Source organism: Piliocolobus tephrosceles, chromosome 6 (genome assembly GCF_002776525.5).
Source record: "Piliocolobus tephrosceles isolate RC106 chromosome 6, ASM277652v3, whole genome shotgun sequence".
NCBI classification, from domain to species: domain Eukaryota; kingdom Metazoa; phylum Chordata; class Mammalia; order Primates; family Cercopithecidae; genus Piliocolobus; species Piliocolobus tephrosceles.
In genome coordinates this window covers 147,583,921-147,600,779 of record NC_045439.1, presented here as the reverse complement: position 1 = coordinate 147,600,779, position 16,859 = coordinate 147,583,921, and the positions used below count along the sequence as shown (strand labels likewise).

The 16,859-nt window shown below is 41.5% G+C and overlaps 1 protein-coding gene and 1 non-coding gene across 2 annotated transcripts in view; one reads left to right on the top strand and one right to left on the bottom strand.

Annotated features, from left to right (window-relative positions):
• Positions 1 to 16,859, top strand: part of KNL1 (kinetochore scaffold 1) — a 73,762-nt gene that overhangs the window by 9,131 nt on the left and 47,772 nt on the right. Inside the window, exons 3-8 of the mRNA XM_026456349.2 lie at positions 2,193 to 2,232; positions 3,751 to 3,810; positions 6,196 to 6,257; positions 7,580 to 7,632; positions 9,095 to 9,128; positions 13,604 to 13,641. Coding sequence (XP_026312134.1) covers positions 2,193 to 2,232; positions 3,751 to 3,810; positions 6,196 to 6,257; positions 7,580 to 7,632; positions 9,095 to 9,128; positions 13,604 to 13,641 — 287 coding nt within the window. The remainder of the gene's footprint in view (positions 1 to 2,192; positions 2,233 to 3,750; positions 3,811 to 6,195; positions 6,258 to 7,579; positions 7,633 to 9,094; positions 9,129 to 13,603; positions 13,642 to 16,859) is intronic.
• LOC111524272 lies at positions 4,573 to 4,672 on the bottom strand. Its single transcript, XR_002725742.1, has one exon. It is a non-coding gene; the product is annotated as a small nucleolar RNA U13 (small nucleolar RNA).

The window sequence follows — 16,859 nt, the reverse complement described above, 5'->3', positions numbered from 1 at the left end:
GTGCCATGTTGGTTTGCTGCACCCATCAACTCATCATTTACATTAGGAATGTCTCCTAATGCTATCCCTCCCCCAGCCCCCAGCCCTGGACAGGCCCCAGTGTGTGATGTTCCTTGCTCTGTGGCCAAGTGATCTCGTTGTTCAATTCCCACCTATGAGTGAGAACATGCGGTGTCTGGTTTTCTGTCCTTGCGATAGTTTGCTGAGAAGGTTGGTTTCCAGCTTCATTCATGTCCCTGCAAAGTACATGAACTCATCCAAAAAGAAGTAGATGTTACAGACTCATAGCTTTCCTTGCCATTGCCATATCTTTGTATAAACTCATCTACTCTGGGCATGGTGGCTCACACCTGTAGTCCCAGCACTTTGAGAGGCTTAGGCGGGAGGATATCTTAAGCCTAGTAATTTGAGACCAACCTGGGCAACATAGTAAGACACCCCCGCCCCCATCTCTACAAAAAATAAATTTTTTTAAATGGAGGGCTCTTGGCTTTACCAGCCAGGGAGGATGCTTGGCTTTGCTCAGAAAAGAATTCAGCCCGGCGCGGTGGCTCAAGCCTGTAATCCCAGCACTTGGGGAGGCCAAGATGGGCGATCACGAGGTCAGGAGATCAAGACCATCCTGGCTAACATGGTGAAACCCTGTCTCTACTAAAAAATACATAAAAAAGTAGCCAGGCGAGGTGGAGGGCGCCTGTAGTCGCAGCTGTGTGGGAGGCTGAGGCAGGAGAATGGCGTAGGCCCGGGAGGCAGAGCTTGCAGTGAGCTGAGATCCGGCCACTGCACTTCAGCCTGGGCGACGGAGCGAGACTCCCTCTCAAAAAAAAAGAATTCATGGGCTAGCCAGCGGTGTTAAACAGCACTTTTATTGAAGTGGCTTAGTGTAAAGCAGCAACACTGGTATAGCGCCTTGCAGAGCAGGGCTACTCTATAGGCACTATGCCCACAGTAGCAGCTCAGAGGCAGTTCTGCACTCATATTTATACCCATTTTTAATTATATGCAAATTAAGGGGTGTTTTATGCAGACATTTTTAGAGTGAGGGTAGTAACTTCCAGCTTGTCTGGTCATTGCCATGGAAAGGGCAGGTAACTGCTGGGTTTTTGCGGTGGCAATGGTAAACTGACAAGGCACCCTGATGGGAGTGTCTTATGGGGAGGTGCTTTTGTCCCAGACCTGTTTTAGCTAGTCCTCAATTTGGTCCTGTATCCAAGCCCCACCTCTGGAGTCAAGTTCTGCCTCCTACCTCAGGACCCTGTGTCAAATATCATCATCATCATCATCATCATCTCATCTAGAGTCAAATCTGAGAGGGACTTTAGATACTATCTCCCATCTCTTCAGTTTAAGGATGAGAAAATTGAGAACCAGGAAGATAAAATGATTTGTCTAGAATTGCCATCACAACCTGATGGCTTGTTTGCAGCCTTCATTCATAAGTTTTTGGCTTATACATAATGTTTTTTGATTGTTTCTTTTTAAGAGACTGTGTCTTGCTTCGTTGCCCAGGCTAGATTTCGACTCCTGGGCTCAAGTGATTCTCTTGCCACAGTCTCCTGAATAGCTGTAACTATAGACATGGGCCACCATGGCTGGCTTTGGCCTACACATGTTTTTTAGTTTTTGAATTAGTTGCCAAAATTTCAAGATCTCAAAATTTTGTACAATTGGGTTTTCAGCTTTTCTTGAAAAATCAAGCGTGGCAACACTGGGCTGCTATTCTTGTTTGGCAACAACTAAACACAGCAGAGGAATGACTGACCTTTAGGTGAGAGAGGAATTCTCTAGGTCATTACATTTCAACACTACCTATTTTCCTTACTCCTAAAAAATTACCTGTTTAGCCTCAGAGGCATTTGAATTTCTAAAACCTGCTCTAAAAGTCATATAGTAGTAAAACCAAAAGTAGCGTCTCTTGACTTATAGCCCTTTATCTTATTATTTTACCTCTGTAAATATGGTAAATTATGTTGTACTGATTATTATTCAAGAGATAGTCTCATAGTACACAGTATGTATTTTAAAACACTGAATTCCTAACTGAATTTAAAGTCTTGTATATAAATTTTGCTTGTCAGAGTGCTACGTGAAAGTGATGACCAGTTTGAAAGCATGTAAGGGGTGCTGTGATGATCCCTTTTGGGAATTCAGTTTTTTATCAATGTGTTTATAATTTTTTTTTCCTTTTTCAGTGACAATATAGAGAGACCTGTTAGAAGACGGCATTCTTCAGTAAGAAAGACTTTCTTGAATTAATACTTGTCAGCTTTTATTTAATGGTAACTATATATCACAGTAGTTTTGACTGTGGCTTCACCATCCTACCCTCACTGGCTTCCTATTGCTCTCTAGGTAAAGACTCAGATATTTAACGTGGTTATGCAATTCTGTAAATATACCAAAATTTGTACTTTATGAATTTTATGCTATGTAAGTTATATTTCAATAAAGCTATTTAAAAGATATGTTTAACCTGTGATACAAAGCTGTTGCAAGAGAAAAAGACCTACCCAAACTGTTTTTGTTTTTTGAGATAGAGTCTCGCTGTGTTGCCCAGACTGGAGTGCAGTGGTATGATCTCGGCTCACTGTAACCTCTGCTTCCTGGGTTCAAACGATTGTCATGTTTCAGCCTCCTGAGTAGCTGGAATTACAAGCATGTACCACCATGCGTGGCTGATTTTTTTATTTTTTAGAAGAGATGAGGTTTTGCCATGTTGCCCAGGCTGGTCTCAAACGCCTGACCTCAAGTGATCCTCCTGCCTCAGCCTCCCAAACTGCTGAGCCATTATGCCCAGCCCAAACTGCTTTAAGCACAAAATATATTGGGTTATGATACTAAAAAATCCAAAGAAGGGATGGCTTTAGGCACAGCCTACTGACCAGAGATTGTAACCATGACACCAGTACTAGGATTTCCTTTTTCTTTTTTTTTTTTTTCTTGAGAAGGAATCTCGCTCTGTCACCCAGGCTGGAGTGCAGTGGCGTGATCTCGGCTCACTGCAAGCTGCTCCTCCCAGGTTCACACCATTCTCCCGCCTCAGCCTCCCGAATAGCTGGGATGCAGGCACCTGCCACCATGCCCGGTTAATTTTTTGTATATTAGTAGAGATGGGGTTTCATCATGTTAGCCAGGATGGTCTCGATCTCCTGACCTCGTGATCCGCCCCCTCTTTGGCCTCCCAAAGTGCTGGGATTACAGGTGTGAGCCACTGCGTCCGGCCTCCTTTTTCTTTTTCTACTGTTAGTGCTTTCTCTGGGTAATCTCCAACGGATAGATTCTTTCCCTATAATTACTGTGGTACATCTAGCTCTTTTACTTCCAGGCTCAAGTCCTACGTGAAGAGTAGTGTCTTTTTCCTGAAAACAGAAAAGACTCAGAATTGAATCATTTTAGCTCGATTATCATGATATGGGTCAAGTCCTCATTCCTGAACAAATCATCATTGACAAGAGAATATCACACTGTTCTAGACAGAGCTATGTGTTTTACCCTAGAGTTGGTGTGACGTTCACTCAGACCACGTGGGATGAGAGTGGGTAAAATAATTGGAGAGGATGGGCAGGTAGAAGGGAATAGATGTCAGATATTTAAATCTGCCACACGGTGTAGCATTGAGCAGAATGAATTTGAGGAGTTTCAGAGTTGGTAATGAAAATTTTAGCTTTCTACCTATGATATAACTGGAAATAAACTGATTCTTAATAGATATGCCAAATTTTTTTTGAATAATTCTAATTGTTACCACAGATTTTGAAACCCCCAAGGAGTCCTCTTCAGGACCTCAGAGGTGGGAATGAAACAGTTCAGGTAAGTCTCTTGTGCAAATACTTTATAGATGACTATTTTCAGTTATATTTTTAAGTCAAGAACTGTATTAACTATATGAAGAGGGAATGTGTAAGCATCCCGTGGCTTTCCAAACACTTGAATATACTGGCATTCAGGATTTTTCTTTTTTCTTCTTTTTTCTAGAAATGGCATCTCCCTCACTTACCCAGGTTGGAGTGCAGTGGCACAATCATAACTCCTTGTAGCCCTGCATTCTTGGGTTCAGTCGATCCTCCTGCCTCAGCCTCCTGAGTAGCTGGTACTACAGCACATGTCACCATACCTGGCTATTTATTTATTTGTTTAGAGACAGAGTCTCACTCTGTTGCCCAGACTGGAGTACAATGGTGCGATCATGGGTCACTGCAACCTCCTCCTCTTGGGCTCAAGAGATCCTCCCACCTTAGCCTCCTGAATAACTAGGACCACAGGAACGTGCCACCATGCCTGGCTAATTTTTTATTTTTTGTAGAGAAGGGGTTTCGCCATGTTGCCTACGTTGGTGTTGAACTCCTGGGCTCAAGCAATGTACCCACCTTGATCTTCCAAAGTGCTGGGATTACAAACGTGAGCCACTGTACCCGGCCCTTAACATTTTTTTTTTTTTTAGTACAGACAAGGGTCTTACTATGTTGACTGGGCTGGTTTTGAACTTCTGGGCTCAAGTGGTCCTCCTGCCTGGGCCTCCCAAAGTGTGGGTATGATAGGCATGAGCCATCGTGCTGCGCCTTTCTTTTTTCATGTCAGATGTATAATGTGCCAACATGTAACAAAGTTTGAGGAAAGCACATCTCACACATGCGTGTGAAAACCCAGTCATACTTATGAACTACGAAAATATCAGTTTTCTTTTTTTTCAGTAAGAAATATATTAGTCTCTATTAGTCCCAGTGTTTACCATGTCAGTATTATAATTGTCATATTAAGCTCAAGGCTACCTGTAGCGTCTTCTAGGACCTTAATCACATCACTGCTTTGATGCAGAGGGGTTACCATTTCTGATTCTTTATTATAATAAGACTTTATGGTCAGGTATTCAGAATTAACCCAGTAAGATTCTCTGTGGATTTTGTTTCTGTCTTTTGGTTATTATTATTTTATGTTTTTACTTAACAGCAAGCTCATCCTTAATGTCTTTTGGTTTTTGTGTATGGTATTTATGTGAGTAGAAATGTTTGCTCTTGTTAAGGAAGGTGGGGAAGGAAAGTAAAAATGCTGTATTCTAATGAAGAGATGCTCAACATCATTGACCATTAGGGAAATACAAATCAAAACCTAAATGAGATATCACCTCACACCCTTTAGGATGGTTAAAATAAAAGACAGACAATAACAAGTGTTGATGAGGATACAGAGAAATTGGAACCCTTGTGCTCTGTTGGTGGGGATATAAAATGGTACAGCTGCTATGGAAAATAGTGTGGCAATTCCTCAAAAAATTGAAAATAGAATTACCATATGATCGAACAATTCCACTTCTGGATATATATCCAAAAGAATTGAAAGGAGAGTTTCAAAGAGATATTTGTACACCCATGTTCATAATGGCATGATTCACAGTAGCCAGAAGGTGGAGGCAACTTAAGTGTCCATTGATGGATGAATGGATAAACAAAATGTGGTAATATATACATGCAATGAAATATCATTCAGCCTTGAAAAAAAGGAAATTCTGACACATACTACAACATTTGAAGAAATAATTCAGAATAAGACGTGATCTCTGGCCAGGTGCAGTGGCTCATGCCTGTAATCCCAGTACTTTGGGAAGCTGAGGTGGGAGGATCACTTGAGGTCAGGAGTTTGAGACCAGCCTGGTCAACATGGTGAAACCCCATCTCTACTAAAAATAGAAAAAATTAGAGGTTGAGACATGAGAATCACTTAAACCTGGGAGGCAGAGGTTGCAGTGAGCTGAGATCGAGTTACTGCACTCCAGCCTGGGCGGCAGAACAAAACTGTCTTGAAAAAAAAAAAAACTTGGCCAGGCGCGGTGGCTCATGCCTGTAATCCCAGCACTTTGGGAGGCCGAGGCAGGCAGATCACCTGAGGTCGGGAGTTCGAGACCAGCCTGACCAACATGGAGAAACCCTGTCTCTACTAAAAATACAGAATTAGTCGGGCATGCTGATGCATGCCTGTTACCCCAGCTACTCGAGAGGCTGAGGCGGGAGAATCACTTGAACCCAGGTGTCAGAGGCTGCGGTGAGCCGACATTGCAGTGTTGCACTCCAGTCTGGGTAGCAAGAGCAAAACTCCATCTCAAAAAAAAAAAAAAAAAGACTGATCTCTGTCTATAGTACTCTGGAAATGTAATTCACAGTGATTTTATTAAGAATTATACCATATATTCTCTGCCTTTAGGAATCCAATGCTTTGAGAAATAAGAAAAACTCTCGTCGAGTCAGCTTTGCAGATACTATAAAGTAAGTTGAAAGCAGAAATAACTAAAATATTACAGGTACTAGTATTTTGTGTATCAAACCAAATGTATTGGTACTGACTTGAATAATCTGTTTTGATGAAACATTAGTTATTATTTAAAAGGTTATTCAGTATTATGTTTAAAAGAGAAACAATGAAAGCATTCCCTCTAAAGTCAGGAACAAAACAATGATATCCAACTGTTACTTGACATTGTACTAGGGGCCAGATGTGGTTCACGCCTGTAATCCCAGCATTTTGGGAGGTTGAAGCCAGAGGATTGCTTGAGGCCAGTAGTTCGAGACTAGCCCAAGCAACTTAGCGAGATCCCATCTCTACAAAAAAAAAAAAAAAAAAAAAAAATTAGCTGGGCATGATACTATGCACCTGTAGTCCCAGATACTCGGGAGGCTGAATCTGGAGGATTGCTTCAGCTCAGGAGTTCCAGGCTGCAGTGAGCCATGATAGTGTCGTTGCACTCCAGCCTGGGGAACAGAATGAGACCCTGTCTCAAAAGAGAAAAAAGAATAGCTTCTATATAGTGAGTGATACTTAATATTAGCAAAATTAGAATGAACTGGTCAGATTCAAGGCAGATGTCAAATGCTCCCTGAAGCTTATTCTTAACCATTCCAGTGAAAAAGGATCCCTTCCTGTGGAGTCCATGCTACCATACCTGAACTGTTAATAACAAAAGCCAGTGAAATAATGTTTGTAATCAACATTATTATAGTGGAAGCTCCTTGAGTCAAGGATCACGTGTTTGTATCCCAGGCCCTAGTATAATACCAGGTATTTAGTGAGTGTTTAATAAATACTTGTTGAATTAAATGAATATTTTAGGTTATTGAGAGGGATAAATAATTACTAAGTCAGAGCTTATTTAAAGACTATAACCTCTGCAGTAACAAATGGCTCAGAATCTTAGTTAAAAATAAATAAATAAATAAACTATAAAAGCCTTGTCTCTACTAAAAATACAAAATATTAGGCTTGTTGGTGAGGCTACTCGGGAGGCTGAAGTGGGATGATCACTTTAACCTGGGAGGTTGAGGCTACAGCGAGCTGTGATCGCACCACTGCAATCTAGACTGGGCAACAAAGCGAGATCCTGTTTAAAAACAAAAATAAAAGCAAAACTATAGTAGATTTTATTGTGGTAAACTAATTTTGGCATTTGAAATATTAGGAGTATATGGCATAGCAAAGAGGAAGCTAAAATCAAAGTATTATCTTTGCCTATCTCAACACAGACTATAAATTAACACCAAAGGATACTGATTACAAATTGCAGGTTTTTAATAATCTTTATTTTCTCTTCTAGGGTATTCCAGACAGAGTCTCACATGAAAATAGTGAGAAAGTCAGAAATGGCAGGTAAGTATGTTACTGTAATTCCTGCTAAATCTGCTTTTTTAAAAATTTTACTGTGGCTCTCTAACCAGACAACTAATATAACTTATTGTCTTATTGCTTAAAAAATATATGATGGGCCATGCGTAGTGGCTCACACCTGTGATCCCAGCACTTTGGCAGGCTGAGGTGGGAGGATCGCTTGAGCCCAGGAGTTCAACACCAACCTGGACAACATAGTGAGATTCTGCCTCTACAAAAAAAAAAAATTAGCCAGGTGTAGGGGTGCATTCCTGTAGCCCCAGCTACTCGGGAGGCTGAGGTGAGAGGATCACTTGGGCCCAGGAGGTTGAGACTGCAGTGATTGCACCACTGTACTCCAGCCTGGGCAATAGAGCAAGACTATGTCTCAAAAACAAAAAAAGTATTCCTTGAGTCTTGGGAGTAGAGAGTAGCATGGATAGTAAGTAAATTTATTTATTTATTTTGAGACGGATTTTTCACTCTTGTACCCCAGGCTGGAGTGCAATGGTGCTATCTCAGCTCACTGCAACCTCCGCCTCCCAGGTTTAAGTGATTCTTCTGCCTCAGCCTCCCGGGTAGCTGGAATTACAGGCATGCACTACCACACACAGCTAATTTTTGTATTTTTAGTAGAGATCGGGTTTCACTGTATTGGCCAGGCTGGTCTTGAACCCCTGGCCTCAAGTGATCTGCCTGCCTTGACCTCTCAAAGTGCTAGGATTACAGGCATGAGCCATCGCGCCCAGCAGTTAGTAATTTTTTAAAATGTTGTTAATGTCCTTAAGTAATTTTTTTTTTTTTTGAGACGAAGTCTCACTGTGTCCCCCAGGCTGGAGTATAGTGGCGCGATCTCGGCTCACTGCGAGCTTCACCTCCCGGGTTCACGCCATTCTCCTGCCTCAGCCTCCCATGTAGCTGAGACTACAGGCACCCACTACTGCACCCAGCTAATTTTTTGTATTTTTAGTAGAGACAGGGTTTCACCATGGTCTCAATCTCCTGACCTTGTGATCCGCCCGCCTCGGCCTTCCAAAGTGCTGAGATTACAGGCGTGAGCCACCACCCCCGGCCAAGTAATTTTTTTTTTATTTTATTTTTTTTATTTTTTTTGAGATGGAGTCTTGCCATGTTGCCTAGGCTAGAGTTCAGTGGTGCGATCTCGGCTCACTGCAACCTCCACCTCCCAGGTTCAAGTAATTCTCCTGCCTGAGCCTCTTGAGTAGCTGGGATTACATGTGCATGCCACCACGCCCAGCTAATTTTTGTATTTTTAGTAGAGACAGGGTTTCACCATGTTGGTCAGCCTGGTCTCAAACTCCTGACCTCGTGATCCGCCCGTCTTGGCCCCTCAAAGTTCTGGGATTACAGGCATGAGCCACCATGCCCGGCCGTCCTTAAGTAATTTTTCCTAATGCTTTATCAGTGTATACTTGGACAAATTTAATTTTAATTTTATTTTTAGAAACAGAAACAGGAGAAAATCTTCTTTTGATACAGTAAGTAATTTTCAAATTATATTTAAAAAGTTATAAATTAATATTTTGTTTCTTTTGTATTCTTTTTGTGGAATACTTAGGATTAATTCAGAAAACAAGTTCTTTGCAGAATTTAGTATATTGCTATATCTGATTAATATGACCATACTGTTTATAGTTTTAATAGTGATGAAACAATATAATATATAAACCGTTATATTTATCAACTAATATAAAACAATAGATAGCAAGTCTTTAGTTTTTTTATTAAATCTTTCTTATAATATTATTACATAGAAAAGCAAATACCAGTAGCTCTTTTTTTTTTTTTTGAGACGGAGTCTTGCTCTGTCGCCCGGGCTGGAGTGCTGTGGCCGGATCTCAGCTCACTGCAAGCTCCGCCTCCCGGGTTTACGCCATTCTCCTGCCTCAGCCTCCAGAGTAGCTGGGACTACAGGCGCCCGCCACCTCGCCCGGCTAGTTTTTTGTATTTTTAGTAGAGACGGGGTTTCACCGTGTTAGCCAAGATGGTCTCGATCTCCTGACCTTGTGGTCTGCCCGTCTCGGCCTCCCAAAGTGCTAGGATTACAGGCTTGAGCCACCGCGCCCGGCCACCAGTAGCTCTTTAACAAATGAAAAGATGGCTATCTTTATTCATCATAAGAGAAGACAAAATTGAGTATATTGATATATTTTTGGCCAGGCGTGGTGTCTCACGCCTGTAATCCCAGCACTTTGGGAGGCCGAGGCTGGTGGATCACCTGAGGTCAGGAGTTCGAGACCAGCCTGGTCAATATCATGAAACCCCATGTCTACTAATAAAATAGAAAAATTTGGCCAGGCGTGGTGGCTTACGTCTGTCATCCCAGCACTTTGGGAGACTGAGGCAGGTAGATTACAGGTCAGGAGATCGAGACCATCCTGGCCAACATGGTGAAACCTGTCTCTACTAAAAATATACAAATTAGCTAGGTGTGGTGGGCACCTGTAGTCCCAGCTACTCAGGAGGTTGAGGTAGGAGAATCACTTCTATCTAGGAGGTAGAGGTTGCAGTGAGCTGAGATCACGCCACTGAACTCCAGCCTAGGCGACAGAGTGAGACTCTGTCTCAAAAAAAAAAATACAAAAAAATACAAAAAATTAGCCAGGTATGGTGGCACTGTGCCTGTAATCCCAGCTACTCAGGAGGCGGTCGCATGAGAATTGCTTTAATCCGGGAGGTGGAGGTTGCAGTGAGCTGAGATCATGTTCCTGCTCTCTAACCTGGGCCACAGAGCAAGACTCTGTCTCCAAAAAAGAGGTGTTTTTTTTTGTTGTTGTTTGTTTGTTGTTTAGACGGAGTCTTGCTCTGTCGCCAGGCTGGAGTGCAGTGGTACGATCTCGGCTCTCTGCAACGTCTGCCTCCTGGGTTCGAGTGATTCTCTTGCTTTAGCCTCCCGAATAGCTGGGACTACAGGCGCCTGCCATCGCGCCTGGGTAATTTTGTTCAATTTTTAGTAGAGACGGGGTTTCACCATGTTGACCAGAATTGTCTTGATCTCTTGAGCTTGTGATCTGCCCACTTTGGCCTCCCAACGTGCTGGGATTACAGGCGTGAGCCACCATGTCTGGCCTAAAAAAGAGATACTTTTATCCAGTCAGTTAAGGAAATAGGTAAAAAGTCACTCATTGCTAGTGGTAGTATAATTTGTAGAAGGCAACTTGGTAATATCATTCAGAATTTTAAATGCATATGCCCTTTGACTTCAGTTTTATGTCTGGAAATTATCTCACCAATATACTTGTAAATGTTTGAAATGATGAATAGATAAGGTTATTCACTGCAGCGTTTACTATAATAGTAAACGTTGTGAAAGGTCCTGAAGGTCCATCAGTAAGGGACTGGTTAAATAAATGGTACATTTTCCGTATTAATTGACTACTGTGCAGCTGGAAAAAAAATTGTATGCTAAATAGAGAAATCTCTAAGCTATATTACTTAAGATAAAAAGCAAAATCAAAGTACATCATGCATTACCACTTGTGTAAAACAGGGCAGAAGAAAAGCATGTGTGTGGGTGTGTGTGTGTGTATATATCGTCTCATGTGTGTACATATATATAATGTACGTATATGTAGTGATTTATGCATATATGTGCATAATATCTCTGGAAGAAACTAGTAAGATTGATTGCCACAGAGAAGAGAACCTTGTTATAGGTTACGTGTTGGTTTTGTGGTTTAATTTAAAATCATATGAAAGTATTAACCTATTACATTCTTTGTGTTTTTTTTTTTTTTTTTTTTTTTTTTGAGATGGAGTCTTGCTCTTGCCCAGGCTGGGGTGCAGTGGCCGGATCTCAGCTCACTACAAGCTCCGCCTCCCGGGTTTACGCCATTATCCTGCCTCAGCCTCCCGAGTAGCTGAGACTACAGGCGCCCGCCACCTCGCCCAGCTAGTTTTTTGTATTTTTTAGTAGAGTCAGGTTTCACCGTGTTAGCCAGGATGGTCTCGATCTCCTGACCTCATGATCCGCCCGTCTCGGCCTCCCAAAGTGCTGGGATTACAGGCTTGAGCCACTACGCCTGGCCTACATTCTTTAAATTAAAATTGTTGAAATGAAGAAATGGAAGTAATAGTAGTCATGGTTTAAAAAAGGTACAGAATCAAGTCCAGCAGAGCTTAAAGGAAAAAATTTTTTAAATAAAAAGGTATAGAAGTATATACATTGAAGAGTAAAAATTATTCCCTCTTTCCATCTTTTTTTTGTGAGACGGGGTTTTACTCTTGTTGGCCAGACTGGAGTGCAATAGCATGATCTTGGCTCACTGCAACCTCAGCCTCCTGGGTTCAAGCAATTCTGCCTCAGCCTCCCGAGTAGCTGGGACTACAGGTGTGCACCACTCCACCTGGATAATTTATTTATTATTATTTTTATTTATTTATTAATTTATTTATTTTTCTTTTTTATCTTATTTTTTGAGACAGAGTCTCGCTCTGTCGCCCAGGCTGGAGTGCAGTGGCGCCATCTTGGCTCACTGCAAGCTCCGCCTCCTGGGTTCACACCGTTCTCCTGCCTCAGCCTCCTGAGTAGCTGGGACTACAGACGCCTGCCACCATGCCTGGCTCGTTTTTTTGTATTTTTAGTAGAGACGGGGTTTCACCATGTTAGCCAGGATGGTCCCCATCTCCTGACCTCATGATCCGCCTGCCTCGGCCTCCCAAAGTGCTAGGATTACAGGCGTGAGCCACCGCACCCAGCTCCCCCACCTTTTTTTTTTTTTTTTTTTTGAGATGTAGTCGCTGCTCTGTTGCGCAGGCTGGAGTGCAGTGGCCTAATCTCAGCTCACTGCAACTTCCACCTCCCAGGTTCAAGTTCAAGCTATTCTCCTGCCTCAGCCGCCCGAGTACCTGGGACTACAGGCGCACACCACCACACCTAGCTAATTTTTGTATTTTTAGTAGAGATGGAGTTTCACCATGTTGGCCAGGCTGATCTCGAACTCCTGACATAAGTTTATCTGCCTTCCTTGGCTTCCCAAAATACTGGGATTTTAGGCTTGAGCCACCGCACCCAGCCTAATTTTGTATTTTTAGTAGAGGCCGTGTTTCACCATGTTGGCCAGGCTAGTCTTAAACTCCTGACCTCGGGTGATCTGCCCGCCTTGCCCTCCCAAAGTGATGGGATTACAGACGTGAGCCACCACGCCCAGCCTATTCTCTCTTCTTCAGGTGACTTACTCCTCACAGATAACCACTGTTGACAATTTTTGGTGTACTTGCAGAAATTCTTTTTGTATGTCTAAGTGCATGTTTAGCTTTTATTTTTTTAAAGAAGACAAAAAATGGGATTGCCTAGTAATATGTCTTGTGGCACTTTCTATGTTATTACATAAAGATTTACCTCAGTCTGTTACAGTTTCTTGTATGGCTGCACCAACATTTAGTAAACTCCCTATTGATGGACACTTGAGTGGTTTCTTTTATGTACTTTTTATTTTAAGGCTTTAGAAAATGAATTGCTTTATAGGTCTTTTTTTGAAAAAATAAGCAAGCAGTATATATTAAGCATACTTTTCTAGTTTATTTTTTTGAGATGAGGTCTCACTCTGTCACCCAGGCTGGAGTGCAGTGGCATGATTATAGTTCACTGCAGCCCTGGACTCCAGGTCTCAAGTGATCCTCCCACCTCAACCTCCCAAAGTGTTGAGATTACAGATGTGAGCCACCATGACTGGCTGATAATATTCTTGAAATTAGCAAACCATTAAGACCAATCTGAAAAGTATCCTTTAATTGCCTTGTAATTGCTTCAGTCAGTATTAGATGAGTCTTTTTTAAAAAGATGTCTTTATAATTTTCTGCATTAGATGAGTCTTTTTTAAAAAAAGTCTTTATAATTTTCTGCTAGTTATTCTATGACAGTCTTTCATCTTCCCTACTCTTTCAGCTGTTATTGAAAGATTGTTGGTAATTGTTTGGGGTATAGATTATAAAAGTACTTTTTAATTTTTAGGAATAAGAAATTAGAAGATAATTACTGTGAAATTACTGGTGAGTATGACTAGAATACTTTTCTTATAGTAAGATAGTCTATTCATCTAGGTTCCTTGATCAGTAATATGTACAAGAAACCATGAACCATGAAAAAAAAGCAAACAGAGGCCGGGCACGGTGGCTCACGCCTGTAATCCCAGCATTTTGGAAGGCTGAGGGAGGCTCATCACGAGGTCAGGAGATCGGGACCATCCTGGCCAACGTGGTGAAATCCAGTCTGTACTAAAATACAAAAAAGTAGCTGGCCATGGTGGTGCACGCCTGTAGTCCCAGCTACTCAGGAGGCTGAGGCAGGGGAATCGCTTGAACCCAGGAGGTGGAGATTGCAGTGAGCCGAGATCACGACACTGCACTCCAGCAGTGGCTGCAAACAGAGCTTTGTTCTTTTTTTTTTTTTTTTTTTTGAGACAGAGTTTTGCTATTATTGCCCAGGCTAGAGTGTAGTGGCACAATCTCAGCTCACTGCAACCTCCGCCTTCTGATTTCAACTGATTCTCCTGCCTCAGCCTCCCAAGTTGCTGGGGTTACAGGCATCCACCACCACGCCCAGCTAATTTTTTTGTATTTTTATTAGAGACGGGGTTTCACCATGTTGGTCAGGCTGGTCTCGAACTGCTGACCTCGTGATCTACCCGCCTCGGCCTCCCAAAGTGCTGGGATTACAGGCGTGAGCCACCATGCCCGGCCCAGGGCTTTGTTGTTTACACAGTGTCTTCAATTTAAAATTTCACAGACTCACTATTCCTTCTTTCTTTGTTTTTTTTTTTTTTTTTTTTGAGACAAAGTTTCATTCTTGTTGTCCAGGCTGGGGTGCAGTGGCACGATCTCAGCTCACTGCAGCCTCCACCTCCCGGGTTCAAGCAATTCTCCTGCCTTAGCCTCCTGAGTAGCTGAGATTACAGGTGCCCACCACTACACCCAGCAAATTTTTTTTTTTGTATTTTTAGTAGAGACAGGGTTTCTCCATGTTGGCCAGGCTGGTCTCAAACTCCTGACCTCAGGTGATCCAGCCGCCTTAGCCTTCCAAAGTGCTGGGATTATAGGTGTGAGCCACTGCACCCGACCAACTCACTATTATTTCTTTCAACCTGCTGTTTCTCCTGTTTTCTCTGTCTTGGACTCCCGCTCGTTCAGTTATTCACTTAAGTCAGGAATCAAGAGGTCATTTTCAACTCTTCATTTATGTCTAATGTCAATTTGGCCTACTTTGTATTTTGTCTCCTAAATGTCTTGAAAATGTTACCTATTCTGTATTCCTTCTGCCCCTGCTTTAATTCAAGTTGCTATTATTTTTTCTTGGGCTATTGTATTTCATTTCTTATCCTTCCAATCCATTCTCCATGTTTCTAAATTTAATTATGTTACCTCCCAGCTTAAAATGGTTCAATGACACTGTTTTGCTTAGAGAATAAAGCCCATACTCCTTAGCAGTGAGTTAGAATGTCCTTTATCACTTGGCCTGTCTTCTTCTCCAAACTTACCTCCTGCCCTTTATAGGTATCCTATGCTCTAGCCCGTGATGAATTATTTGCAGTTCACTATATGAACTCTTTTTCTGCCTATATGCATTTATATTTCATTGTGTTTCATTTTATTTTTTTGAGACGGAGTCTCACTCTGTCACCCAGGCTGGAGTGAGGTGGTGCGATCTTGGCTCACTGCAACAAGTGATTCTCCTGCCTCAGCCTTCTGAGTAGCTGGGATTAGAGGCGCGTACCACCAGGCCCAGATAATTTTTGTATTTTTAGTAGAGACGGGTTTTCACCATGTTGGCCAGGCTGGTCTCAAACTCCTGACCTCAGATGATCTACCTGCTTTGGCCTCCAGAGTGCTTGGATTATAGGTGTGAGCCTCCGCGCTCAGCCCCTGTATGCATTTATAATTGCTATTTTGTCTATCTAAAGTGATCTTTCTACTCCTGTTTGCCTGTCAGTCTTCTCATTTTTCACTCCACTTAGCTTAACTTCAGTGCTGTTCAAAGTGTCCATTCCACAAACTAACTGCTCAGTCCATGACAGAAAAGGAACTTGCACCGTAATGTGCATTAACTGTGGTGTTAAGCCACTGTTCAGTTTAGCTTACACTTTTTTTCTAGCAGTTATTATTATATGATTTATGTTTGCCGCCAGCTCTTTATCTCATTATGAATTGGTAACAAGCAGTTCACAGTCTGGCACTGTACTTCAAGTAGCACTGGCTTAAATGGAACCCTCTCTGGCAAAACTAAGGAGTTAGTCACATGTTCTGCGCTCCCATAACACCTCTTTTATTTCTCAGTATATTTTATAATTTATCACATTGTATTTTAAGTATTTTTCTGACTGTCTTATTAAAGAGGCCAAAACTGTTTGTGGGGGGTGAGGGATACTCCTCCTTGAGGAGCAGGGCTACCCCATAGACATTGTGCTCAGAATAGCCTGAACTACCATCTCTGGGAGTCCAGAAATTTTGTATTGTTCTTCTTTATACCTTAGTAGACAGTTGAGGTGTGTTTTTGTTTGTTTGTTTGTTTTTTCATGTAATAGGTTCTGAATCAACATTTGTTGAAAAAATGAATGGAAGCCTGACATATATATAAGGCTTTTAGTAAAAATAAAAAAAAGCTTATAATTATTTCATTATATGTACTCAAAGTTGTCATAAATTATTTAATATGTTCTAAAGATTTGCCTTTAAACTTTAAATGTGAATGTTTTTAAATGTATTTACTGTTTTAATACAGCCTTTGGAATCCCTTCCTTATTTACAAAGTATAATTTGTAGTTCTAAAATAAGTCTTGAGTCTAATCCTTTATTGTCATTTTTGTTGCTCTTTTGGCCTAACGTGACCTCTTACGTTAATCTGAACTGTTGTAGGAACTTTCTTATTGCTTTATCTTCTCTTGAGTCTACTTCTCCTTATTACTTTTTACTATTTTTCTAAAATGCATTATATTTTAAATGGGATTATTTTTATAAAACTCATATGTCTTATCATGGGTACGTCTAGATTCCTTAACATAGAATAAAAGACCCTTCAGAATCCTACCCTAACCTTTCAGACTCATCACTTGATGCTCTTCTTCATGGGACTTCTATCCAGGAAATAAAAACAGAGAAGTGAATAATAATAATACCAAGTAGTAGTCCAGACTTTCCATCTTTAAAATCACCACCACATTATAAAAATATTTCAGCCACACAGAGGATATAATAATTATTGGTCTCTCTGTCAC